Genomic DNA, 27,999 nt, shown 5'->3' with positions numbered 1-27,999 from the left:
AATGGGGTTGCCATCCAACAGACCAATAATGAGTACTTATAGCAGGCACTGTACCAGGTATAGCTACAATGGGAAAATGGGCAAAAAACCCCAAATTGATTTTGACAGATTAGGTGTGAAGGGAAGGATGGAAAGACATTATTCAACAGGTAAAACTGAAAGTCGGGATAAAAAGGCACTTTCACTGCAAGTACAATACAAGCAACAACATGCAGATGGGGACCTATAAGGCTACAAGGTGGAATAAAGGCTGGAGGTGAATAAAGATGAAATGTGAGACAGATTTAGTAACATCTTATACTCATTTCAAAGATACTTTGTAATAAACCTGTACACAGATCAAACTTTGTTAAAACCTCATTTAAAACCCACATTTGGAAAATGGAAAATTATCTGCTTTAAGGAAAGAAGTATGCTTAACTCTAACAATACAATTTAAAGGATTCAATATATAAAACATTAACTTACAAAAGTCTTTAGTAACATCAACTGAATTATCTAAATCATTTAGCCGCTTGATTGTAAGCAACCATGAAAATGAACATTTTCATGATCTAGAAAAATGAAACTTAAACCTCCTCCCTGTCTCTTACAAGGTAATTTACAATGTAGATACTTACCAAGTGCACTTGTTGCATCTTCAAAAAGGTTTGACCGAGAAGAATCACCTGATGTACTGTAAAATGTTTTTAGAAAATCATGTATCAGAAAGTATGTAAAATTTACCTTAAAGTTTAGTAGCTATCCAATTTGTAGAGACTCTCTGATTTTAACTGAATGTAGAAGTCTGGCTACAGTGTTCAAAAAGGCTTCCAGATTAAACCCCAAAGCTTTATCCATAACATTTACGGCATGGGAAGAATTTTCAATTTTAATACTCATTCTGTTCTGCAAATCCATCATTTAAAATGTCCAAAGATATAAAAGAACATCCTTACAGAGAGCTTACCATTTAAGGAATACAAAAAAGATAACATACAACTAATTCCCTGAAAGAATTTACAAGAAAAATTAAATAATCTATAAGTCAAGTCACAGTAAAAGAAGTATCAAAAGCTGTATATGATAAACAGCACATGCAGAAACTGCATTAGGCTGGAAAGGCCTGGGAAGTCTTTACATAGCAGGATTTCATTTAGGTCTTATAGTTAAGTTCTGAACACAGAAACTGCAAGAAAGCCTTCAGGTCAAGGAACGTAGCATAAACAAAAAGATGCAGAGGCAGGATAGACCCAAGCTGTAACCAAGTTTTAAGCCAGTTTAAAAGGACTAAGTTTTGTTAGGCAATTGGAGAAGATAAGTCTAGAAAACAAAGAAGACACAAACACAATAATGAAAGACCATAAAGAGAAGACCGAAGAAAAATAAACTGAGGTTTTACAAAAGTGGTAAAGGCAGCAGTTAGCAGTTTGGAGTAAAACATACACACAACACAATACACACATATACCTCTGTCCCAATTTTAGAAACAAAACACAGTAGACTTCCGTTCTTAGAAAACCCTACAAGCATAGTAAGAGTCACGGAAATACCTAAGTTTGAATTCATAAATTACTTTGTAAGCCTCAGTCAGTTCTTCACCAATACAATGAGGTCAACGATGGTACCCAGGTATCCCCAAGTGCTGTCGGTAGGGTTACTGCTGGTAAAGTGCTCAGCAAAGTGCCTGGTATCGTAACGCTCAACATGATTGTTATGATTAAGACAATCCTTTGGTATAATTTTTAACATATCTTCATCAACTAGATAGTAAAATTAACATGTAGAAGGCAAACTTTCAAAAAGAACTATATACTACAGTTCCATACTATATATATAGGACAACAAATGCTCCTGCCTTAGACCTGACCTGGGTCTTGTTGTGTGTTTGAACAATGACTGCACGTCAGCAGAACTACAACTGCCTCAATTTTCCCCAGAGGTGCACAGTATTCCATTTAATTGACCAAATTAAACTATAAGGACATTTTTTGTTTGGTTTCCAACCTTTAAATTCTTTCTGTAGTCAAATGTATTAATCATTCCTTTTGTGACTTTTTTGGGTTAAGATTATTTTCCCATGCTCTCCTCTAGTTTATGGTTTCATTTTTACATTAAATCTCTATCCATCTAAAATTTATTTTTATGAGTGTAAGACGTGATCCATCTTTTTTTACCTCCAGATGGCTAGACATTTATCCTAATAGCATTTTCCCCACAGTGGTCTGAAATTAAATTTTTATCTTATATTAAGTCCCTGTATGTATTTTGGTCTGTTTCTAGACTACTATTTCACCAAGCAGTCTTTCTAGTTAAGAGCCATACTAAATTGTAATCATTACCATGCATAATACATTTTACTATCTGGTAGAATTAGACCCCTTTGTTACTGTTCTTTTATAGAACAATTTGTGCTATTTTTGCACTTTGTTTTAAAATTTCTTTTTAAACATTACAGATAAGACTGAGATACCGTTTAACCACCATTCAATTTGATTCTGCCTCAACACTCCTCCCCTCCCCATCTGCAGAGGAAACCGCTTTATCAGTTAGTGTGTTGTCCCTCTGCTACTGTTTTTCTACACATTAATATGCCACCCACAGAAAATATGCAATGTTGTTATGTGGCTTTTGTTTGGTTTGTGGTTATTGCCTACACTGTTCTGCAATCTGCTATTTTCATTTGATAACAAAGCCTTGAAACCACATTTGTTTAATATGCATATATACTGCATACTTTAACTGGCCTGTAGTACTGGATATCAGAGCTCCTCAAACTTTAGGAAGCCTAAGAATTCACCAGGAGAGCTTGTTAAAATACAGATTTCTAGGACCCATGCCCAGAAATTCTTATTTAGAGGTCTAGGGTGGAGCCTAACAATTAATTTCAAACAAACTCCCAGTGATGCTGATGTTGCCTATTCACTACCACACTTGAATAGCACAGTTCTCTAATACAAATAACATGTCAAGTCATGCCCTTATTAATGGATATTTAGGTTGGTTCCAATTTGTCCTCAATTACAAGCAATACAGTCCTTGTGCACAAGTGCAGTTTTTCTAATGTAGATATCAACAAGTGGAATTTGCACTGCAATATGTGGTTTTTAAAGAACAAAACTGACCTAAAGAAACAAATCCCTAATAATGAAATGTCAGGCCAGGGTGATAAACTTTCTGACACTCCTCAAATTCATACCAGCGTATCTCCTGATAATTATCTCACTGAGTTCTGTGCTTTGTAAGACACTAATGTTTTATAGCACAAATGAAGAAACTAAGGCACATTTAAGCAGCTGGTTTTCTGAGCTTCCCTCATCCTTCCCTTTCTGTGCTATCCTTCTCTGAGGTGTATAATTTGGGGAAATAAGAGTATAGGGTTGGGCTTCCCTGGTGGCACAGTGGATAAGAATCCACCTGCCAATGCAGGGGACACGGGTTCGAGCCCTGGCCTGGGAAGATCCCACATGCTGCTGGGCAACTAAGCCCGTGTGCCACAACTACTGAGCCTGCACTCTAGAGCCTGTGAGCCACAACTACTGAGCCCACGTGCCACAACTATTGAAGCCTGCGTGCCTAGAGCCCATGCTCTGCAACAACAGAAGCCACCACAATGAGAAGCTCACACACTGCAATGAAGAGTAGTCCCTGCTCGCCGCAACTAGAGAAAGCCACACACAGCAACGAAGAACCAAAAGCAGCCATAAATAAATAAGTAAGTAAGTAAATAAATAAATTTATATTAAAAAAAAAAAGAGTAAAAGGTTGGTGTACAAAGCCCAAGGAAGTAGGCAACTCTGGAGTCTGCTTTTCTGACCATCAACTCCTTTATGTAATCTCTATGGGTCTGAAAAGATAATCCTGACTCTTGAGAACAGATGAATAAAACTGTACCCCCAAGAAGAAATAAAAAGAATAGAGATAATAAAAAAAACTTGAATTGATGATATTAGCACATTAAAATGGATTGATCAATTTGGAAATTCTTACACTATGGAGCTTTTTAAAAGGAGCTTAAAGCAGTTAGGAAAATAAGATATACTGTACCAACTCAAGACATATTTAATTAAGTTTACAATGATTAAATGATTTGGAAAACCAATTTGTGAAATTTATAAGTTCCCTCCCATACACAGAAAAGATGTAACAGCCTTTTGATGCAATAGCATAGGCCGACTCTGGGTTGTCTCCCACTAGTTAAGGGTGATTGTATGCAATTCTAGCTGTACATGGGAGAAGTACCAAATTAGGCAACAGTGTTTCAGAATGCCTAAAGCAAAGTACAGCAGGCTGACATAGGGAAAATATTTTACTATCTGAACCTGTGTTCTCCTGGGGAATTAAATCCTTGAAAAGAGGCCCTAAGCAGCAACAAACCAGGTGACTCAAACCCCTCCCAACATGGTTGACTGAGTCAAAGAAAGGGCACTCAAAGACAGAACACTAAAATGAAAGATGATGAGAAAGAATTCATGATTAAATTCTTTCTCATCATTGTATTTATCACAGACATCCTTCTATGTCAGTGTTTCCAAATGCTGCATAGTTTTCCATTGTGTGTGGTCCTGATTCCAGGACTCTACTGCCACTGAGGTCCTGAGTTGCACCAAAGTCACAAAATACAAACCGCTTGCTTCAGTGCCAATACATACTGGACACAAAGCAACTCAGGCTCTCAGATAAAGAAGAGATTCCCGTGTATGACTTCCAGCCAAGAGAACTGAAGCATTGTTTTGGTTATTTTATTTATCATTGGGGGAAAAAAGCTTTGTCACAAACTACTCAATAATTCTAACTGCCAACTTCCCACAATAACTTTTTTTTTGCTCCCAAAATATCCCAGCACTTTTTCTTCTGTTCTAAAGATCTACATAGGCAAAAACTTAAATTTCTATACAACTTCACAAAGATGTAGATACTTACTCAGCACATACTGTGTGCCATGTGCTATTTCATATCTTTTACACTTATTTCATTGAATCCTTATAACAACTCTATGAGATAGGTCCTGCTGTCATCCACATTTTACAGATGAGGAAAAATCCAAAGACCTTAATTTATTTTCTAAGGTTAAGACCTAACAAATGTTAGACCCAAACACAATACTATGTAGCAACTGGAAAAATCTACTGACATGGAAGGATGTTTATGATAGATGTGACAATAGTCAAAGAATATAGGTCAAATATAATAATGATCGGGGGACAAATGTCAAGTTATTTATAATGTGTCAAGCTATAATATACTGTCAGATTATTTTATAATTCTTCTTCTTTTTGGTTATTTGTATTTCCTAACTTTTCTACACAAAATGAATAATGACTTTGACCCCTTTCCCTTCACCCTGGGAGGAAAAAAAAACAATGCAGAGTATACAAATTCAGATTACAGAACAGACACAAGCATACTGCTTTAGTCAGGGTTCAAAGTTTAGAAAAAGTTTAACATAGTAGACAGATAGTTTGATCAAAACAACAGTCAAAATAAATACATTCATGAAGTCACTGTTAGGAACATATTCCTATACAATTTCCTAGAATCCAGTTCTTACCTGTCAGTTGATGTTGGGCTAGCAGCCACTGGTGTTTCTGCTGGCTTTTCTGCAGGTTTCTCTTGTTTCGTTGCACTAGCAGGTGCAGGTTCAGAAGACGCTGTCGTTGATGCTGGAGTGACAGAGGCAGGTGTGGGAGTGGGAGCCGAAGTGGGGGCAGGGGTTGGTGCCTGAACCACAGCTGGTGCTGTGGAGGAACTAACTGTGGTAGTGGTGGCAGAATTTGATGGCTGAGTCGTAGCTGGTGCTGGTGTTGTCACTGCTTTGGGCTGAACACATTACAAATCAAAATAATGCATTATGATACAACACTGCATTATTACCTGATCTCTGGGTGCTACAAACAAACATAACACTAATACAAGATTGTAACTTGAAAATAATTTTGTAAGGTGACATGATGAGTGATCAACAGCAGCAATCTGAATCACTATTTATGTTATTCTTTCAAAGCTGATGGGAGCATATATATTAACTATCAACTTCCATTAGCTTTAGCCAACGGTTTCAGTCTTCGGATCATTATGAAAAAGAACCAAAAGAAGCAAATATTTTAAAACGTACAGAATGTGTATCCAGAAAAATAACCACATAATTCCCCCCCAAAACTTCACAATTAAAGTTTCTTGGTTACAACTTCAAAGTATTTATCGTCATTTCAAAGCAACAAAAATAACTTTCTTGAAATGAAAGTATAAACAGAAGTATGATTAATGAACATGCCAGAAAGTCTGCTGTATTGTAGAGGAGGGAAGAAAATCCCAATATTGACTACAAGCCAATAGGTGTAAGTACAAAGAGATTAACATAACTTTTGAGATGTATATACAGTTAGAACGACAAATAAAGGCCAAATAAAGTTATAACCGCATGCTCAGCACTTTCTGAACTAGAATCAGAGGCATAAACATTCCCACCAAGCAAAAAGCAATTTACATATGGGTAAAAATCATATTATATGAGTTTTATTCTTCTCCTACAGCCTATCAATGCTCACTACCTGCTTAGCTCATAACTTACCTAAGGTGAAAAGGTAACTGATTTGATGAAAGATGAGATTAAAATTCAACATAATCTGCCCCAAGTATAAATCAACAAACTGTAAATGCAATGAGTGGATTTGTGCCTTGTTCTATTTGAGCCAGTATAGAGTGTACTGGAAAAAAGTGCCTTGTGCAAGGTAGGGGGATGGGACTTACCTATCCTGCTTAACTCTTAGTTATGTTCTAAATAGTCAACGTTACTATAATACTAAAGGAAGTAAGACCATAACAAATACATACCCAAATGTGTGGCTACCACATTTTCCACTATGTACTATGTATGATAAAACTAGACTAGGGAATACTATTCAGCCTTAAAAAGGACAAATTCTGGCACGTGCTACAACGTGGATGAACCTTGAAGACATTATACTAAGGGTAATAAACAAGTCACAAAAGGACAAATACTGTATGATTCCACTTATACGAGGTATGAAGAGTAGTCAAATTCATAGAAAGGACAACAGTGGTGTCAGGGGCTGGGGGGCAGGGGAAATGGGTAGTTACTGTTTAACAGGTACAGAGTTTCAGTTTAGGAAAATGAAAAAAGGTTTAGAAACAGATGGTGGTGATGGCTACACAACGTGAATGTATTTAATGCCAATGAACCAAACACTTAAAAATGGTTAAATCTGTAAATTTTGTGCTGTGTACCACAATTTTTGAAAAAACGAGTTGAGGCAAAGTTTCCTCATATGATTCTGTTCCTGTGTATTTAAAGTTTAACATTTAATAAGTGCTTAAATATAGCAAAATCAATATGGTTCTTAATAGATTAAAAAAAAATTAAGTCCAGTACATGTAAATTGTTTAGCTGCTTTTCGTTTCTCACTACAAAAGTATTCCATAATTAAAATTTACTTGTTCACTAGGGGCAAGATGGGAATAAAGACGCAGACCTACTAGAGAATGGACTTGAGGATACGGGGAGGGGGAAGGGTAAGCTGGGACAAAGTGAGAGAGTGGCATGGACATATATACACTACCAAACGTAAAACAGATAGCTAGTGGGAAGTAGCCGTATAGCACAGGGAGATCAGCTCAGGGAGATCAGCTAGGTGCTTTGTGACCACCTAGAGGGGTGGGATAGGGAGGGTGGGAGGGAGGGAGACGCAAGAGGGAAGAGATATGGGGATATTTGTATATGTATAACTGATTCACTTTGTTATAAAGCAGAAACTAACACACCATTGTAAAGCAATTATACTCCAATAAAGACGTTAAAAAAATTTACTTGTTCAACTTTGTTTTCTACTGCATATATCAATTACTTTGAGACTTAAAAAAAACCTCACATTTATTCTATATTCAGTCTTTGACAAACTGGTTTCCAATTACCTATTTAAATTTATTTTGGGTGCTACAAGTAACACTACTCTTCTGAGATTATTAGGAGTTTAGAATTTAGGATCATAATTCAGTCCTAAAAGTATCATGAGCACCACCACTCCTCTATTTGTCTTAACTCTCTACTGCATGCTTATGTATCTTTAAACAAGTATATAAATAAAACAAAAATCCTGAAAGAATCCATATTCATTCTCTGCTTTAGAGAAAAACTTCTGACTTTTATTTCAGTCCAATAAATCGCAAAAAAGTTCCTGTTAAAAACCTTCTCACAATAATCATTCCATCATTCTCTTAGCTGTCTTTTCCCTTTTTTAGTTTCTAAAAATCTATCCCATTGGCTAAGAAGTATCACTGAAGTTGTTAATCTATATGTCTTTAAGCCCTGAAGTATCTGTTAGGTCTAGTACATCATTTAGCAAATCCTTTTAAGGCCCTCTTATTAAAAACTATAAAATAAGAAACATTTATTCAATTTCTAAGAATCACATTCTCTAATAATTACACAACTAGTGATTTTACTAATCCAACAATACCTAATAATTTTAACATGACACTTCACATATCAGTTGTTTTGACATATTTAAAATTATGCTCAAACTACAAATATATAAAACTATTAACTTTATAGTTGACTCAAAGTAAACTGTTAAAACCTTTAATAACAATTAAGTGCATGCCACTATGGATGGGTATAAACTGTTTTCACTTGAAAGTGTAAAGCAAGACTTGGGATCATCTTTTCTTTTTTTTTTTAAACTCACATGCATAAAGATATATACAACGAGGTTGAAACTTACTTTTGTCACCATAACTACCACGAAGTTTTTCTCATCAATTTTATATTCTTTTAGAGCAGTATCATCATTGAGGATTTTGCCTAGCACATTAAGAAAAAAACATATTACTGAAGGCACCTGTAACCTTGTCTTACACTAACTGAGGTTGAAACAATCACCAACATCAATTCTATCAATTAAAACTTTCCCCAAAGAAAAAGATTAACCACTCAGCCAAGATAAACATAAGTGGATACATGATTAGTTAAGAAGGCATAAATAAGCATTTGACTAAAAGATAGCAAACTCATATACTGTACGTGGGTATCTCAATCCCAAGCATTTCTTAAAAATTATTACTTATAATAAAAAAGACTTGCTGGGTAAGGAAATATTAACTAGGTCCTGAGAAAGAGGAGATCATGAAGACAAATAAAATTCAATTTTGAGATGCTCAAGGATTTCCCACCCCTTCCCCGGAATAACCTATAATCCCTCTTGATGGAAGGAAAAATGAACGAACTGTCTGCTCCCACAAATACTGGATACCTGCAACACAGAAATGTTCCACTGCTATAAAAATAAGATACTCATGGTGACCTGGTACACAGAAATGGTAAGATAATATAGAACTGAGTAAGGCACACAGACTATGTAAGATTTTAGTCATGCAGAAGGACAAATGTGAGGTCAGGATTCCTTCAGGCTTCCTTTTCCTTGAAATTTGTTTTCCATTTTTAAAAAGTTATTGGGGCTTCCCTGGTGGCGCAGTGGTTGAGAGTCCGCCTGCTGATGCAGGGGACGTGGGTTCGTGCCCCGGTCCGGGAAGATCCCACGTGCCGCGGAGTGGCTGGGCCCATGAGCCATGGCCGCTGATCCTGCGTGTCTGAAGCCTGTGCTCCGCAATGGGAGAGGCCACAGCAGTGAGAGGCCCGCGTACCGCAAAAAAAAAAAAAAAAAAAAAAGTTATTGAATCAAAAGCTGCAAGCATTAAGACAAAAGGGAATAGTGTCTCTACTCTGCATAGGATTGAAAAAACAGGCCAAGACTAGAAAGCAGAAATTCTAGTTTTATGTCTGCCACCAACTACATGCACCTCTTCAGGCTTCTGATTCCTCATCACAGGGCTGGTGTTTCCTCTAAACCACCTCAGTTAAGAAAACACTTCAAAATCTCTATATAGGAAGAGACAAGAATCCATGGGCAACTCAAGATCCACCTTACCGACATCTACAATGACAGTGCTCAGTATTTCTTCTCAAGAACAAAGAAAAGAATTTTCTCCACAAAATTCACATATCAAGTCTATTTTTAACACACATTTTCCTGGTTACTAGTGAGGCTAGTTAATTTACAATTTCCTATTCATATCCTTTGTTGCTTTTTAATTGGGTCATCCTCTCCTTACTGATTTGTAAGAGCTCTTTATATAATTTGAATATTAATCTTTCTTCTCCTGTCGCTTATTTATAGTGTCTTTTGACATGTAAGGTCTTCTGTATTCTTCAATTTTGGTATTTTATTTAAAAACAGCTAAACTGAAATTTAATTTCACAGGAATGATTCCAAGTACATTAATACACATAATCAGTATAAATGGTTTCATTTCAATAGATTAAAAAAGATGCTCAGCTTGATGGGAAAACTGAAGAAACATGTGGACCCCTATCTTGCACCACTCACAAAAATTAACTTGAAATGGATCAAAGACTTGAACATAAGGCCTGATACCATAAAACTCCTGGAAGAAAGTCAGAGATTTTGGTCTTGGCAATAATTTTTTGGGCATGACACCAAAAGCACAAAAAATAAAAAAAATGGACAAATGGGACTACACCAAACTCAAAAGCTCTGCACAACAAAAGAAACAAATAACAAAATGAAAAGAATTCTACAGAATGGAACAAACTACAGAATGAGAGAAAAATTTTGAAAACCATATATCAGATATGAGGTTAATACCCAAAATACATAAAGAACTCAGTCAACTCAATAACAAAAAACCAAACAATCTGATTAAAAATTAGCAGAGTAAACCAACATTTCTCCAAAGAGGACATCGAAATAGTCAACAGACAGATGAAAAGATGCCCAACATCACTAAGCATCAGGGAAATGCAAATCAAAACGAGGTATTACCTCACACCTGTTAGAATAGCTATCATCAAGAAGACAAGAAACAAGAGGGGCTGGTGAGGTTGTGGTGAAAAAAGAATCCTTAACACAGTGTTAGTGGGAATGTAAATTGGTCCAACCACTATGGAGAACAATATGGAAGTTCCTTAAAAAATTAAAAATAGATCTACCATATGATCCAGCAATTCCACTTTTGGGTATATACCCAAAGAAAATGAAAGCAGGATTCTGACAAGACATATGCACTCCCATCTCTACAGCAGCACTATTCACAATAGCTAAGATATGGAAACAATCCAAAATGCCCATCAATGATGAATGAATAAAAAAGACGTGACCCATATACACAACATTATTCACCCATGAGAAAGAAGATATCCTGCCGTCTGCAACAACATGATGAACCTTGAGAACATTATGCTAAGTATGATATCACTTATATGTGGAATCTAAAAACCTAAACTTATAAAAAAGAGTATTTTACCTTGGTGGTTACCAAGGGTATGGGGCGTGGGGGAGGGAAGAGTGATGGTGTTTAAGGGTACGAACTTCTAATGAGTAGTAAATAAGCCATAGAGATCTAATGCACAGTATAATGAACACAGACAATAAAACTGTACTGTTAATCATGTAATCTGATAAATATCGTTACACTGGCAATCATATTACAATATATAAGTGTATCAGAGTAACACCCTGTACACCTTATACAATGTCACACAAACTAATTCAATAAGAATTTTTTTAATTCAAAAAACAAAACAAATACAGCCAGTTACATAATACTTACAAAAGATAAAACTAATAAGCAAAACTATCTAACATCACTGGATGGAGAAATACATAAAGCAAATGTGAAAAAACAGAGGACTGAATATTAATAACATTCAAATGACTATTCATTCTCTGCTTTTATCTATACAATGTTTCTGACAATCAATTTGTATACACTACAGTTTGCAAGATGGCAATTTCTAAAACTAAAAGAATGTCACAGTACACAAGAAAATGGCATATTAATTTCAGCATTTAATTCATACCTGCATAAATTAATTTTTGACCTGCTACAGGAAAGGCATCTTTACCCTTTTCAGATTCAATCTTCTCTTTCAGTGCTCTTACCTATAGGAAAAAATTTTTTAATTTTTGAAAAAGTCTAAACACATGAAAATCCAGAATATGAACAAATGATGCAAGATAAAAATTTTATACATACTATTAATGACTCCAAAAACTTCAAAGATCATGTCTTTATAATATTACGTCAAAAAGACCTATTATTAACAACCCATACTACTAGGTATAAGTATAAACTGTATTACCATCTGTTCCACGTACAGTTTTTCAAAAAAAGACTTTACCAGTTGACTTTATAAGTCTATTCAAAACAAAGGTTTCAAAAGCAGAAAGTTTTGATTCTCACTATAAAGTTTATGGGCTTATTTCTCACAGAGTAAGAAAGTAAAGAAAAGCTCTCTAATCTAAAAGGTCTAAGAAATAAAGTGGTCTTGTCCACAATAATAAAAAAAAGGTTAAATGTGAATGTTAAAAGGCAAATTATTCACTTTAAAAGTGGCTAATGTTTCATTATAATCACCTGAGGGAGCTTTATAAAGACCAATTAAAATATAATTTCTGGGCCTCCCTGGTGGCGCAGTGGTTGAGAGTCCGCCTGCCGATGCAGGGGATACGGGTTCGTGCCCCGGTCTGGGAGGATCCCATATGCCGCGGAGCGGCTGGGCCCGTGAGCCATGGCCGCTGGGCCTGCGCATCCGGAGCCTGTGCTCCGCAACGGGAGAGGCCACAACAGTGAGAGGCCCACATACCGCAAAAAAAGAGAAAAATATATATATATATATAATTTCTGAGGGTGGGTCTGGACATCAATATTTTTGAAAAGCTTTACAGTTGGTTTCAAAGTTCGGCCGAAGTTGAGAACCACTGTATTACTTCAATGATCTTGAACAAGTGGCTCAGTTTTTCTCAACATCAGTCTCATCTATAAAGAGGGACTGGAACACATGATCTTTATGGTCTTCCATCCCTAAAATTACATGACCACAGGTTCATTATGAAGTACTGATACTTAGAAAAAGAGTGTAATCGATTTCTGAAGTAGGGTGGCATAGGAGTAAAAAAAAAAAAAACAAAAAACAAAAAGGCAAGGAGACATAATGGAACTAAATTTCACTACTTTAAATGACCAAGAATCAAGGGGGAAAATTCCACTTCCTTCAGTTCCCAGAATTCTTCTAAAAATTGCCTGGGGCTTCCCTGGTGGCGCAGTGGTTGAGAGTCCGCCTGCCGATGCAAAGGACACGGGTTTGTTGTGCCCCGGTCTGGGAAGATCCCACATGCCGCGGAGCGGCTGGGCCCGTGAGCCATGGCCACTGAGCCTGCGCATCCAGAGCCTGTGCTCCACAACGGGAGAGGCCACAACAGTGAGAGGCCCGCGTATCGCAAAAAAAAAAATTGTCTGAATTGATAGCTCTGAGCTTTAAGTGGAAAACTGTCACGATAGGGATACAAAAGGGAGGGTTCCTCCCCAAATCACATTGCTACTATAAGTAGTAGCTGAAATCCAAAACCAGCTCTTCTGACTCCAAGCTTTAGAGCAGAGTATTTTGCAAATGCCACATAAATCACCCTTGCTATACTGATCTCCCTGAAGTGGGCCAGTAGCATCACTGCTACCCTGATATCCCCAAAGTGGAAATCCATCACAAGAATCTCAACCCGCTAGATGTATGATTAAGAGCGGGAAAGGAGGACAAACAACAACAAAAAATCCCTCCAGTCACTTTACTACTAAATAACATTGCTTCAAAGAAATCAAAACTGTGATTAAAGAATACTAAGAACATAACAATGAGAACTCTACATAACAATACCTAGATGATGTGGTTAAAAAAGTAATCATAGGGCTTCCATGGTGGCGCAGTGGTTGAGAGTCCGCCTGCCGATGCAGGGGACACGGGTTCGTGCCCCGATCCAGGAAGATCCCACATGCCGCGGAGCGGCTGGGCCCGCGAGCCATGGCCGCGGAGCCTGTGTGTCTGGAGCCTGTGCTCCGCAACGGGAGAGGCCACAGCAGTGAGAGGCCCGCGTACAGAAAAAAAAAAAAAAAAAAAAAAAAAAAAGTAATCATAGACTAACACTAAACATGTTTATTATTTAACAAGAAGGAAAATTAATAAACTAAGCACACAACTGAAATAGAAACAAGACACATAAACAAAAGGAAAAATGCAAATAAAATACATTAAGAGAAATGGTAGAAAATGGTTCTTGTGCCAACAGAAAAATGGACAAATGACAGGGGCAGGCAATTCACAATTATACACCCAATAAAAAGAAAAGCTCAACATCATTAGTAACCAAAAGCACAAATTTTAATGTCAGACATCATTAATCCAATAGACGGTCATATTGGAAAAGACTGTCTTGAACAATTTTTGGTGTTAAGTGTGAAGAGACACACTCTCAGAATGAGGGTATCAAATGATATAATGTTTTGTGGGCAATACGCCAGGACACCTTGACATTTTGGGGGAAGAGGGTGTGGGGGTGTGTGTGTGGATTCAACGCAGCAAAACCACCTTGGGTCATGTGTCAAAGAAAATACGTGAACTTTTGTAGTATTTGAAGTATATCTCAATAAAGATTAAAAAAATACCTTGTAGTAAACAATCCTGTTTACAAATGAATCAAAAAAAAAAAAAAAAAGAAAGAAAAGAAGTGAACTAGACCTTGGAACCAGGCTCCCTGACCTGTCCAAACCTCTGGCATTGTTCCTTAACCTCAACCCAATGATCTTTATTGCCAATCCACTTAAGTCATCTACTCACAGTCATTCAGGACACAGGCTGAATCTCATCATCCCCAAAATGCTCTTTGAAATGGTAAGTGCCAACCTTCTATTCCCACCAGCTCTCTCAGTAACTCTTCACTACACCTGGTCTTGCATCTCATTACAACTTTGGTTCCTTGAGCCTCTACTTTCATTCATTCTGATCTTTACTGCAAGCTCTATTCAGCTTAGACAATAATGTCACTGCTTCTATCACTTTCTTCCTAACATCACAGACCTGTTTGCCTTTCTGTTGCTGCTACCAGGCAAAACTCCACATCTGGACCAACACAGTTGAATTTATTTGTCAGTACTCAAAATAAAATTTACTTCAACCACTGTGGTGTCATACTCTTCTACCTCACTTAGCTAACACATCTCACCTTTAATGTCTAACCAGCTGCCTATCCACATTTATATCCAGTCTTCTAAATGTTACTGGAGAAAAAGAACGACACCCCCAATCCTTCTGTTCCCCTGGTTAGCCCTCTCCTCCCTCCTCCAAGAGGTTGTTTGAAACCTGTACTCTCCTCTAAATCTGATTCCCAACACTCCCCCCCAACCCCCTGCAGATGACCATTTTCTACTTCAAGGTACAGAAGACACCACAGGAACTCACACCCTCAACTTTCTGCTACCAAACTGACACATGTTTTTTTGCATCCAGATCCACCTAATCTCAATCTTCTTCCCTACTAAATGAAAGCTATCCCTCTCTTCAAATCTAATTCCTGTTCTCCAGTACCTTGCTAGATTCATTATGTTTCCTACTCCCCCACCCCGCCAACTTTTATTTTCAACCTCTCCCTCAAAGCCAGTTCATTTCCATTCACACTTTAACAGACCCAATTCTCTATCATCTTAAAAACACACAAAACCACCCACAATCCGTCTCCTGTCAGCTACCCTCTCCTCCCCTTAGTCTCAAGTAATTTTCAAAAAATTAACTATACATTGTCTTTACTTACTCATAACCCCACACTTATTACTCCAGGGTGCAACACAATGCTGATAAACTGAAGCACAGACTTTGTTCTCATTTTGCAGCTTATTTTCTGCAGTAGTGCTACTCCCACAATTCCATTAAGACTGCCCTCACCAGTACCACTAAATTCAGCAACATCATCATCAGACACTTCTGAGTCCTTCTCTGTAGTATTACTGGACCTCTCTGCCACATTTGACAGTACTGACCCATCTCTCCTTTTTGCACTGTCTTCCTTTGGCTTCCATAAGACCACACTCTTCTGGTTTTCCTCCTCTCTCTTTGTTCACTCCTTTTTGAAATCCTCTTCCTTGGCCAGACCTTTAAGTGTTACTTAGGGTTATGCCCAAGACTGCCTTTTCTTCTACATAGGCTTCTAGGATAATCCATTTCATCTACTCCTAGTTTTAAGAACCATTCATATGCCATGTGTATCTCTAGCCCAGCTCTCTCCTGACTCTCTACTTGACACCTTCACTGGATGTCCCATAGGCATTTCAACCATAATGTAATTGCTGAAAGACGGTTTCTAGACTACTTTGTCTAAGTCTTCCCTAACTCAATCAAATTGAGCACACTTTAAAACAGCTATAAAGAAAGGCCTTCTTTCTGGATGTTGCAAAGAAGGAAAAGGTAGCAACTCTGCACATGGTTTCTCTTGGAAAGGTTATGTCCAGCAGCTGATGTAGTTATGACTCCTCTGTGCTGAGCCCCGTGCCAATACTTCCAATAAGTCATCTCAACAGGATGGATCTAAAACTAAGCACTATGATCCCAGTAAATAACCAGGCTTCTCTAAGGCTAACAAACAAGAAGCAGGAACTAAACTTTCATTTTGCTGCTTATTTCCCCCTAGATAAAGAATGGGAGTTTATCATTGATTCAACTAGAGACGATGCATGGTTAACACTCAAGAAGTCAAATTTTTTCTAGCCACATACTTCTCTCTTATGAAATTGTGCATTTTAAAAGAAAAATATACTCAACATCTAATACTAAACATAGTTGACATGGCTTTTATTTTTTCCCCAAAAGGGAGATAATCACTATGAAAAAGTGCCAGCACAAAAGCAGATCAGTTATCCTTTTTCATCCCATTCCCTTGTGAGGTATTTGTCTCTTCCTTCTCCTATATTCCTCACATTAAATTATTTATCCAGTGGTTCCAACTTACCATCTAACTACTTCCCAATGTGAACACTATATTGCATCCCATGGGACTACCCTAGCTCAGGCCAACCACCATTAAAAGTAGTTCTTTCCACTCAACGAATTTAAATTGTATGTTTCAGATACAAAAATAATGTCTTATAAATCGTATCTCCATAGTACCATGATGTTTTGCATGTCAGTCTTCTTACACATAACTTTTGCGTAAGATTTCTAGAACTACTGCTTGTTGATTAGGCTGGCAATTGAATATTCATAAAATAACCCAGCTTCCTCAATGCTACAGCATATTTTCCTCATTACTGTTATGACAGCTCATGGGCGCTACGTACTTACCATGTGTCAGGCAGTGTACAAAGAGCTTCACAATATTTATCTCATTTATTCTGTGCTAGATCTCTATTTGAATCCTGGCTAGTAACTCAGATGGACATTAGTATTTGAGAACAACAAATACTGTTGAGATTTGTGAACACTGATGCATGCATTTCTGAGACAATCTGCCATCCTTTGATCCAATAATTCCACCTCTAAGAATCAATGCTAAGGGGCCTCCCTGGTGGCGCAGTGGTTGAGAGTCCGCCTGCCGATGCAGGGGATACGGGTTCGTGCCCCGGTCTGGGAGGATCCCATATGCCGCGGAGCGGCTGGGCCCGTGAGCCATGGCCGCTGGGCCTGCGCCTCCGGAGCCTGTGCTCCGCAACGGGAGAGGCCACAACAGTGAGAGGCCCGCATACTGCAAAAAAAAAAAAAGAATCAATGCTAAAGAGATGTTCACACAAATACTTCAACGATATATGAACAAAATATGTGCAGTACACTACTGGTTGTAATACTGCAAACAACCCTAAACATCCATCAATGGTGAAATGGTAAAATACATTACTGCTCATACATCCATTTGAATACTTATGAAATACAATAAGAACGATGACTATATATGAAAGATATTCACGGAATGCATGCATATATAAATGACTGGATGAAATATTATCTTTAAGGGACAAAAGCTAGTTGCTAAGCAACTGATTTTTAAAAACATAGTGTTGTTGTGTTTATGTATTACATGTACATATATATATATATATTTTTTAAAAAGACCAGAACCATATACAGAATCCAATAGTGGTTACTTAGACCAGGAGCCTAAAGCCTTTCGTTCTTTTACTTTATACACTTTACTTACTATAACAAGCCTGGGTTATTTTTAGTCATTTAAGAGGAAATTTAAATAGTTTAAAAGAAAAAAAAAAAACTCATCGCACCCCACCCCCCGCCACCATTACTAATATTACACAAGTATATGCTGCAATTTAAGAGATTTCACTAAAAAAGAAAATTCTGGACAGTAGTTCTAACACTACATAGCCTAGCAAATTAAAAAATTAGTAAGAGCAAATAAGTTTTGGCAATTAAACCATTAGCAAAAGGAAAAAGAGACCTAAAGCCAAATATGTTTACAAAAGGATTTCATAGATTTACGCTATGGGCAAAGCTTTTTCCTCTTTGGTTCCCTGGGTGGTATCCTTCCATTTGAGAAACTGGTGCAGGCACCAAGGAGTATTTCCTGAATCTCTTCCACAAGGTCGGTTTCTGCTAATTCTAAAAACAGAATTATGAAGATGTCGGTTGACATCAGTGCAACAGGAAAAATCTCCCCCACTGGACCCAAGGAATGAAAAAAATGTGGCACAAGAGTTTTTTGTTTTTAACTGAAAGAATAACTAAGACTACAGTATTAATAATATGTGGATAAACAGCAAACAAAGGCAACCAATTCTCAAATTAGGGTTATGATCCAAAAGGTTACTTTTTAAAATATAATTTTATATACAGAATTAATTTTCCCTCACAGAAACTATGGTATTCAGGCTCCTAAACCTACCTATTTACGCCAATTTAATCTCTTCTATTATAAAATATATTCCTAACAGTATGGTTTCAAACAATCAAAACAGACACAGACTTTGAAAATGGAAAAGTAGAAACTCCCAAGTTACTTGTAAATTTTCAAGTTTCTATATTGGCAGAGAATGGATCTAACATACTACAAAGAAGCCACCTACCTCATTCAACCAGAAGTGTGTGGCGGAGAGGGCAGAGGGAGAGACAAATAACAATTTTTATCTACCTGTTGAAGTATCTAGGACCTATTCGTACATATTAGTCATTTGTAGCTGGTCTACTTCCTCTGCTGGAATAGGTATATGTAATGTTAAAGGGTTTATAAAGTTCATTCTATTATAAAATTAGCTCTTTGAGACATTACACAAGGAATGTATTTATCCAAACTTATAGGGAACAGACGTGGTGTCCTTCAGCAGGATTCACTGTTCTACAGCAGGCTTAAATTTAGCACATTTCTTTCCAAAGGTAACAGAAATTTTATACATTATCTATCAAATAATCTCAATTTCCAAGCTAAAAAAGGCACAACACTGCTCTCAACACTGAAATTGCTGATTACATCAAGCTAAGAAAATGAGGATATCTCACTTACACAAACCTTGTTCAAAAAGGACAGTGAAAACACTGATCAAACAGGACTTGTTAAAAAAAGAAACTGCATAGATTTATTTCTGATTTCACAATTCACCAAAAATTTTTCAGATCCATAATCTCATCTGATTTTCAAATCAACTCTACGAGGAAGGTAGGTAAATTATTATTACTCCCATTGTACTCACAGGAAAAGAGATTTAAGTACTATGCTCAAGGGCACAGGGCAACTATAAAGTGGGAGAAAACTCTCCTCTAGCTTAGGAATAGCATGATGTATTTGAAAGAGCAAGATGTTAAAAAAAAAAAAAGCAAACAGACTCAAGAGCTACTCTTAAGTTCTGATGTAAGGAAGAGGGAGAAATGGGGGAGTAGACAAATATGGAGACAAGGGAGGGTTTTATTAAGACAAGGAAAATGTTTAGATACTCTAGAAATGGAAAAATTGGGCTTCCCTGGTGGCACAGTGGTTGGGAATCTGCCTGCCAATGCAGGGGGACACGGGTTCGAGCCCTGGTCCGGGAGGATCCCACGTACTGCGGAGCAACTAAGCCCGTGCGCCATAACAGGAGAAGCCACTGCAGTGAGAAGCCTGAGCACCACAGACAAGAGTGGCCCCCTGCTTGCCGCAGCTAGGGAAAGCCCGAGCAGAGCGGCGAAGACCCAATGCAGAAATAAATTAAATAAATAAATAAATAAATAAATTTAGAAATGGAAAAACCAATGATGTAGAAAAGGAGAACTGATGGAGTGATGTCCTTCATAAACGACAAGAGTTTAGGATGCTGTGGAAAAGTGGGGGGGATTGGCCTTAGATAGCACCATCCACAATACATAGCTATCTCCACAATAAAAGGAGGCTAGCAGGTAGGGAGCTCTAGTAGGATCTTGTAAAAGTTCTGTCCCGACTGTTTCTATATTTTCAATAAAACCTAAAATCTAGGGTCACTGATGGAGAATAAAGAGAGAAGATGATATGAAATCTGCCTATGACAGTGGAAAAGTGAATAGTGAAATGTATGACTGTCACTACAAGGGCCTGATTACAATTATTGTTCAGGAATTTAAGTGAGACAAGTCAAGGTGTCTATGTGTTCGCCTTCTAGCTGTACAGGTGCAAGCACAAACAGACTTGAATTTAATCATATTTGGAGTATTTCAAACAAGAATAATGGAGTGAGAGTGGGACCATGTTGTTAAGCACTGTCACTAAGCACTCTGTGTATCATCTCAAACTCACATAACCTTCAAAACAATCCTGTGATGTTAGTACTTCCATGGCTGTATTCTCTTTTTACAGATCAGGAAACAGGCGCAAAATCGGGTAACTTGCCAAATGTCACATCACACAGCAAGTACTAAGGCCAGGATTGAAACTTAGGCAGCCTGGCTCAAGAGACATGCTATACCTGACCCTTGCAAGGGAGTGATTATAGACACTGACTCTATTTTAGCTGGGCAAAAGTGGAAGCAATAACACGAGGGGAGGGCCAGTGAAAAGGAGTATGGATCGAATAGACCGTAAGTCTCATTAGCATTGGCATCAGAGGGAAGTTAAAGTGGGATACTAAAAACAGATTACTGTGGATGGGGGGAAGAGCTACAGTTATGGTTGTGATAAGAGCTAGTTACCAGTCATGAGTCTGAATAACTGAGGTAGAGTAGAAGGAAAGATCACTGGATGAGCGATTAAGGAACAGAAGGTCAGAGTATGGGCAAGAACATCATTCACAGACAGTGAAACTACCAAGGCCATTGCTGTATGACCCCAGGCAAGTTACTAATCATGCTGGTCCCCATTTCTGCTTTTTAAAACATATACTATTACATATTTTTCCACAATTCTGGGGTGTGTGTGTGTGTGTGTGTGTGTGTGTGTGTGTGTGTGTGTGTGTGTTTAAACGATGCCTACCATAGGCTGTGACGCTCAGAGTTATTGTGATCATTTTCACATGTTTCCCATTCATTCCTCAATCCACTAAATTCTGGCCCTAACACTCCATGGAGACTACTCATTAGGGTAACTAATGACCTCCAAGTTGCCAAAACCAAAAGTCATGTTTCCTGTTTTTATCTTACTTTTGATTTCTCAAGCAGTAGATACATTTGACCTTTTCCTCGTCTTTGAAACTTTTTTCTTCTCTTGGATTCTTCCTACCTCAAAGGTTGCTCCTTAACTGACCTCTTCAGTACTCAATCTCCACATGTTATAGCATCCCAGGCTTCAGCCCTAAGCCCCATCCCACTACATTCTCACCAGGGTTCCTCAATTCCAGTAGCAGAGAAGTTAATTACACATAAGGGATAATCTAGGCACTTGGACTCAATTTTGCAAAGAATGGGCACTGAAAAAGACTGTGGCAAGATGATCTCATCCAGTCCAATGGACCGAGGTCAAACATACATGCTGCTTATTGTCATGTCTCTAACTCCAGCCCAAATTCCCCTTTGGGATGGAAATTCATAGCAAATCTCCTTGTCATTTCCACCTGAATGTTTAATAGGCATCTTAAACTTAAGTCTTGAGTTTCCACCCCAACCCCTAAACCTGCCCCTCTCCCATCCCTCCACATCTCAGGAAAGAACACAAGTATTCACACAAGTTATACAACCAAAACCTATGTTTAATCTTTGATTTCTCAATTTTCCCCACTCCAACACATCAAAAAATTCTCTCAACTCTATCCTCCCAACCATATCTCAAATCCCTCCACCTCTCTTTGTATCTCCACTCCTACTTCCCTGGTCAAAGCCTTGACCCCTTAAGACTGTTGTGCAAGTCTTCTAAATGGTCTTCTTACTATCTATTCTCCATACAGCAGTCAAAGTAACCTTTTCAAATCATAAAAGAAATAATTTTTCTCCTCTGCTTAAAAGCCCCCAAAGGCCTCCTATTTTACATTGAAAACCTTCAGTTTATTACAAAGCCCTACAGGCCCTGGCCCCTTGCCTAACTCTAATCCCTTACCTCTCTTCTCCTTCAACTACTAGATCAACAATACAGGCCTTTTTTGATTCCCAAAACACACTCTTAAAGGTCTTTCCCTACAGAAAACACTCTCCCCATCTCTGAGTGCTTACTATTCAGATCTCAGTTTAAATGTCACCTTATTTAGAAAGGCCTTCTGTGACCAATTTAAAAGTAGCCACCCAGTCATGCACTATCAAATTACCTCACCCTATTTCAATTCTCTACATAACTCTTACCACTATCTGTTTTTTAAAATTTGCTTTTCGACTAATTTATTCCACTATAATGTACACACCATAACAGCAAGACCTGATATTTTTAGTAAGTATTCAACAAACATTAAATAAATCAACATGCAAACATTGAGGGATCACTGACTTGGCAATTCACAAAAAAATGTATTTAATTCATTCAAAAGATCTATATTAAATGCCTACTGTGTGCCAAGTATAGAAAGAGCAAAGGTCTGATACAAACCATACCAAGTTTCCCAGGTACTACAGTATTTTGTTTTACCAATATGCCAAGAAACGTTAGTTTTACCTCTGTGATATAGTGTTTTAATACGTTTACTACTTAATGTTTTAATAATCTAGGGAACTTCCATAATAAGGTACTATCTTCAGCACAACTGTTAAAATACAATAAGCCACAATGGGAACAATTTGCTAATAAATGATGGCTAGTAAATCCCATGTACAAGACTAGTACTCAAGTAGTATTTTACAGCATAATCACCATTATACCACAAAGTGAGGTTAATTCTTTGCAGATTACTGCATAGCATATTAGATATACTGTCTACAGAAATTAAAACTACTGTATCTTCACAATTCTCTTATCAAAAACTTCCAATGTATACACATAACTTTGATGTCACTTATATAATACAATCACATTTCAGCTTATGCATTTAAAGTCTCACCTGAAACTTACTGTTGGTTTTTTCCCCAGTTATTCTATGAGGAGATGAATTATTACTGTAATAGTAAAATCACTGTTTTGTAATGGTTAACACTAAAGGCAGTGCATGGTAATGGTCAAGTAAATGGTACAAAATGGCAAATGAATGTTAAAGTTTCACTTGTTAAAAATAAGGCAGGGGAGGACTTTCAACATTCAAACACTAAAGCAAATACAAACACCTTAAAAAAAATCCTCTTGCTTTTTCTACTTTGTGCATCTACTCTATAGCCACTGACAGAGCTAAGACTATGTCAGTATGGCTGCCAAGAAGACCCAGACCATGTCCCCCATGTCCCTGTACTCCTCCAGTTCTGCCCGTCAAAGCTCACTGAACATTTACTTGTTGAGCAAATGATTCACTCCCATGATTCCTCTTATCTCTCAGTCCTTTCACTCATTTTCGCTCCTGCTCATCTCAAGCTCACAAGAGTTTCTATACCGGCCACCTCAAGTTACTTAAGTTCCTTAAGGTTTCTTAGTTCCTTCTAGGTAAAAATAAAACCTCTGAGCGGCCAAAATAGAGGTCTTAGAGACCAAAATCTGTTCATTTTATGTGAATCTCCCTAGAGGTCTCAATAAAATCCTATTTTTTCCCCTTTATTTTAGATCTATTTCTAATACCCTTGGTTATCTAGTTTTCACAAATTACAAACAGGACACTTACAGTCTCCCTCTATTTATGTAATTTTCATTGCTTCTTTTCTTACTAGAATTTTCTCAAATACTGTATCAAAAATAAATATTTAATTAAAAATCACTATAAAGATGGAATTAAAATAGTTCTAACATTTTTCCCATTTTTAAAATTTAAGTCCATTAAAGTAAAAACCCACAAGTCATTTTAATGTAAATGTTTCAGTATATCCAGATTAAGTGTTTTCATTTCTTGTCCCAGCCTAACAATGTTAGCTTTTATATTTACATAAACAGCAACAAAATTATATTTGGACAAATAGCAACAAAAAGCTGAAGAAGCAACTCTGTAACAACTGAGCTTTCTGAAAATATACCTCTAGAAGTATGTTTCATATAACTTAAACCCCCTTGGAAATAAACTGGAAAACAGCAAGTATGGTTAAGAATCTATACAAATACAATATTGGCTCTAAGATAACGAATGTGTAAAATGCCTAAAGAGCTATACAAATTTTATAGAACATAAATAATTCAGTGGAGCTGTAGAAAGTCACTGCATAACTTCAATAAATCCAAGATATTTACCAAAAAAAAATCCTTTAGGTTTCAATAATCTTGGAATTAATTGTGAATATAAGCTGGTAAAGTTCCTGCAGCACCAACACTTGTCACTACAAAAATCCAAAGTCAATAACATTTTATGAAAAGTTTTGTCTGAAAACATTAAACAGCTGCATATTAACTTTCATCCTTTAACTTCTAAGTATACACCGAGCAGTAAAGGAATACTCAGGAAGAATATGATTTCTGTTAGTAATAGCAATCCACAGGGTGTTGTCAATTACTTCTGAGAACACTGAATTTCTCATCTAAAATTGCTATCTCCCGCACCTTTAAGAATTTACCACACAGAATATTTACACATATAATTAAATATCTTGAACTAAAATCATTTAGTACCACAATTCCAAAAAGGTTGGGAACTACTTTTTTAAAATAATTAAAGGTGTAGAAAACTTTAGATTAAATGATATAGGTAAAACATAACACTATACCCTCACTCAAAGGTACAGAGTGATTAATAATCGATTACATTTACTGACCACCAATTAAATAATATTTAATCTTCACATCTGTGCAAAACAGGCACATAGCAAATAAGTTAGAGCCACACATGGGAGCTCAGGATTATTTAATTAACTAACACTAAGGCTCCAGATCTCCACCAAAATTGAATCACCTATTTTAAAAAATATAGATGGGCTGAAAGTTGCTGCTTTAAATACAGCCTCATGACAATCTCAATGGTGTACAGCATCACAATTCCAGAACACAAGAAGTTTACACTGAATGGCATTTTTAGATCTTGGCAAAAAGTTGTACTGATTTCAACACAGTGCCTTTTTGCAGTCATAAATACACAGGATGACATGAGAATTTGACACGTGAACTTCTGAGGTGTTCAAAAGTTTACAGAAGAGATTCAAAGTTTTTATTTTCTTTTTTTCTCCCCTGAAAGGCTATTATTTGGGGGTTGGGTGCAGAGTTCCGACTCCTACAACTTCAAGACTTCTAACACAGGGAACTCATTAATCTGGAGTTAAGTTTGAGCCTGGATTTGAAGGGCTCTAATCCAACAAACTTCACCACCAAAGAGGGCTCAAAGGGCAATCTACACATGGGTGTGGGTTGGGTGGTGGGAGAACTGCAGCGAAACGATTCAAGATATAGGCAAATAAAAGGGTCACCAATTCTGCGGCGAAGGGGGCAAAGAATGCATTTTCACCACCCCTCACCACTCGCCTCTCACTGTGCAGCAGACAGAATCTGATACTTTTTATTTAAGGCTCATTATCTCCAGTTAGCGCTTCCTAGACCTCAGCGCCTAACCAGGTCCACTCAGGGACAGTGGTGACGCCGACATCTCCCTCCCCAACCCGTGCACCCACCATCGGGGAGCCCGGCTAGACCGCCGAGGCAGCCCTGACCTCCCATCCCCCTCTGGCCCCTCCGCCGAGAGCGCCCAGGCCGAGGCCTCCCGTGCCCCGCGGGCGTGTACTCCACGCCATCTGCCACCAGGGCTTCCCCTTACTCCTGCCACAAAGCCCACAGCCAACTCTGAAGGTCCGGTGGGCCGCATGCCGCCGGGCCCCCGGGCCCTGCCCGCGCTCGGAGCCCGCAGGCCTCATCCAGCGCCCGGGGCCCAAGACCCCGCTCGCCGGGCCCTCTAGGGTGTACCGGAGGTCTCCCAGCTCGGGCGCGCCGCCGGGACCCTCTAGAAGCTGAGGCCGGGGCCCCGCACACGGGCCCGCCGCACCGCCCCAAGCCCAGGCCCGGCGAGCGCCTCGCGCGCCTCCCCTGCCCGGTGCCGGGCTCCGCGCTCCCGCCGCACTCACCGTCTCGTCTGGGTCGATGTCGATCTTGAAGGTCTGCTGCTGTAGGGTCTTCAGGGTGACCAGCATGGTGCCGCCGCGCAGCTCCGCTGCCGGGCCTGCTCCGGGTGCTGGCCGCTGGGCGGGGTCTGTGGCCTGGCGGGGCCCCGGGGTCGCCCGCGCTCCTCGCACACTCGGGAGGAAAGCGGTGGGGGTGGGGGCTTGTCACATTCGCCCTGAAGAGCGGCCTCTCCCCCAGCCCTGGCCCCGGGCCGCGCCGCTGCCTCCGCGACTGCGGCCTTTCTCGCGAGCACGGGCCACCGTGCTTCCTCACGCGCCCGGCGCCAGCCACTGAGTCTGCAGGAAGCGCCAGGGGCTCTGCAAGAGCAGCAGAGAATCCGCTACCTCACCACAGGATGGTGGCCGCCATCATCGTGACTCGCCGAGACGCGCCCCCTCCCCCACCCGAAAAACCTGGGGGATGGGGTCGGGCTGGCTGAACGCGCAGGCGTAGGGTGCGGCGAGGCTGTACGCAGGCGCAGCCAAGAACTCCGCCCCGGAATTGGGGCGGGGCGGCGCGGATTACCGTTTTGGAAGGTCGGCGGCCTGGATTGCGCGTGCGCAGGCGCAGTCAGTGGGCGGTCTCGGGGTTCTCGGGGCTTCCATGGTGCGTCTGCGGCCAGGGCGTTCTCCAGCCCGCCGCTGCTCGGCCTACGTCCAGACTCCGCCCACGTCCAGGCTCCGCCCGGTTGTCTGAGTTGGGCAATCCGTAGCCGGGGAAGCGCTACGTGGAGACCGGACTGAGTGGATGCGGAGCCCTGGAGCTGGGAAACTAGAGGGCGGTAGGTCGGGGCGGGGTTTAAGTGAAAGGATCGTGACAGCCACAGTAGTGGGCCGGCGCTTGCAGGGCGCTTGCTGTGTGGCTGAGTCCTTGTGCTGGCGACTGATTCTTTTATTCTGAGAGCACTGACTCCAGCGCTAGACTGCCTTGATGGACCTTGAGCCTGAATACAAGGTCAAGTTATATCACTCCCCCGGGCAGAACTGTCCAGTGGTTCCTTATCTCACCCAGAGTAAAAGTCAAAGTTCTTAGAACTGGATACATAGCCCCTTCCTTTCATATCGTACTCTCACAGCTGGCCCTAGGCGTTGTTGGTGGATGTTAGACAAACGCTCTCACCTGAGAGCCTACCTTCGCCCTTGCTGTTTCCGCTACGAGTCTTCTTTCCCTAGCTACCTGGGTGGCTCGCTCTCTCACCTCCTTCAAATCTTTGCTCAGATGTCGCCTTCTCAGAGAGGTCTACCCTGGATACCCGACTTAAAACAGCAACTTTCCTAGCTCCATTACCCTGGTGTTTTTCCTATAGCATTTATCATCTTCTAATTGCCATATAATGTACATATTTATTAGGTTTATCATCTTTCTCCTTTCAGTAAATCACAGACAAGCTGCACAAAGGCAAGGACTTTGTTGTATCTCCTGATGTAATCCCAGCACGAAGAAACATGTAATGCAGGCACGGTAAATATTTGTGAATGCATAAATATGCTTTCGGTTTCTCATCAGTAAGATGGGGATAATAATATCATTCAACTTCATTGATTATTGGAGGTGGGTGTTGAATAATGTATGTAAAATCTTAGTACCAGGAACATAGTAAGCAGTCCCTAAATAGATAGTATGACCATTTACAGATAAGAAAACTGAAGTATAG

The 27,999-nt window shown here is 39.2% G+C and overlaps 1 protein-coding gene and 1 long non-coding RNA gene across 2 annotated transcripts in view; one reads left to right on the top strand and one right to left on the bottom strand.

The window, feature by feature from the left end:
* Window positions 1-26,755, bottom strand: part of RAD23B (RAD23 homolog B, nucleotide excision repair protein) — a 46,476-nt gene extending 19,721 nt beyond the window's left edge. Inside the window, exons 1-5 of the mRNA XM_060101181.1 lie at window positions 26,309-26,755; window positions 11,876-11,957; window positions 8,721-8,800; window positions 5,531-5,799; window positions 621-676 (exon numbers count right to left, since the gene is read on the bottom strand). Coding sequence (XP_059957164.1) covers window positions 621-676; window positions 5,531-5,799; window positions 8,721-8,800; window positions 11,876-11,957; window positions 26,309-26,374 — 553 coding nt within the window. The 5' untranslated portion in view covers window positions 26,375-26,755. The remainder of the gene's footprint in view (window positions 1-620; window positions 677-5,530; window positions 5,800-8,720; window positions 8,801-11,875; window positions 11,958-26,308) is intronic.
* Window positions 26,756-27,064: 309 nt separating this feature from the next.
* Window positions 27,065-27,999, top strand: part of LOC132491822 (uncharacterized) — a 29,976-nt gene continuing 29,041 nt past the window's right edge. Inside the window, exons 1-2 of the long non-coding RNA XR_009532760.1 lie at window positions 27,065-27,126; window positions 27,719-27,806. This is a non-coding gene — a long non-coding RNA (uncharacterized LOC132491822). The remainder of the gene's footprint in view (window positions 27,127-27,718; window positions 27,807-27,999) is intronic.

Source organism: Mesoplodon densirostris, chromosome 6, assembly GCF_025265405.1.
Source record: "Mesoplodon densirostris isolate mMesDen1 chromosome 6, mMesDen1 primary haplotype, whole genome shotgun sequence".
Taxonomy (NCBI): Eukaryota; Metazoa; Chordata; class Mammalia; order Artiodactyla; family Ziphiidae; genus Mesoplodon; species Mesoplodon densirostris.
This window is presented reverse-complemented; position numbering and strand designations above follow the sequence as displayed.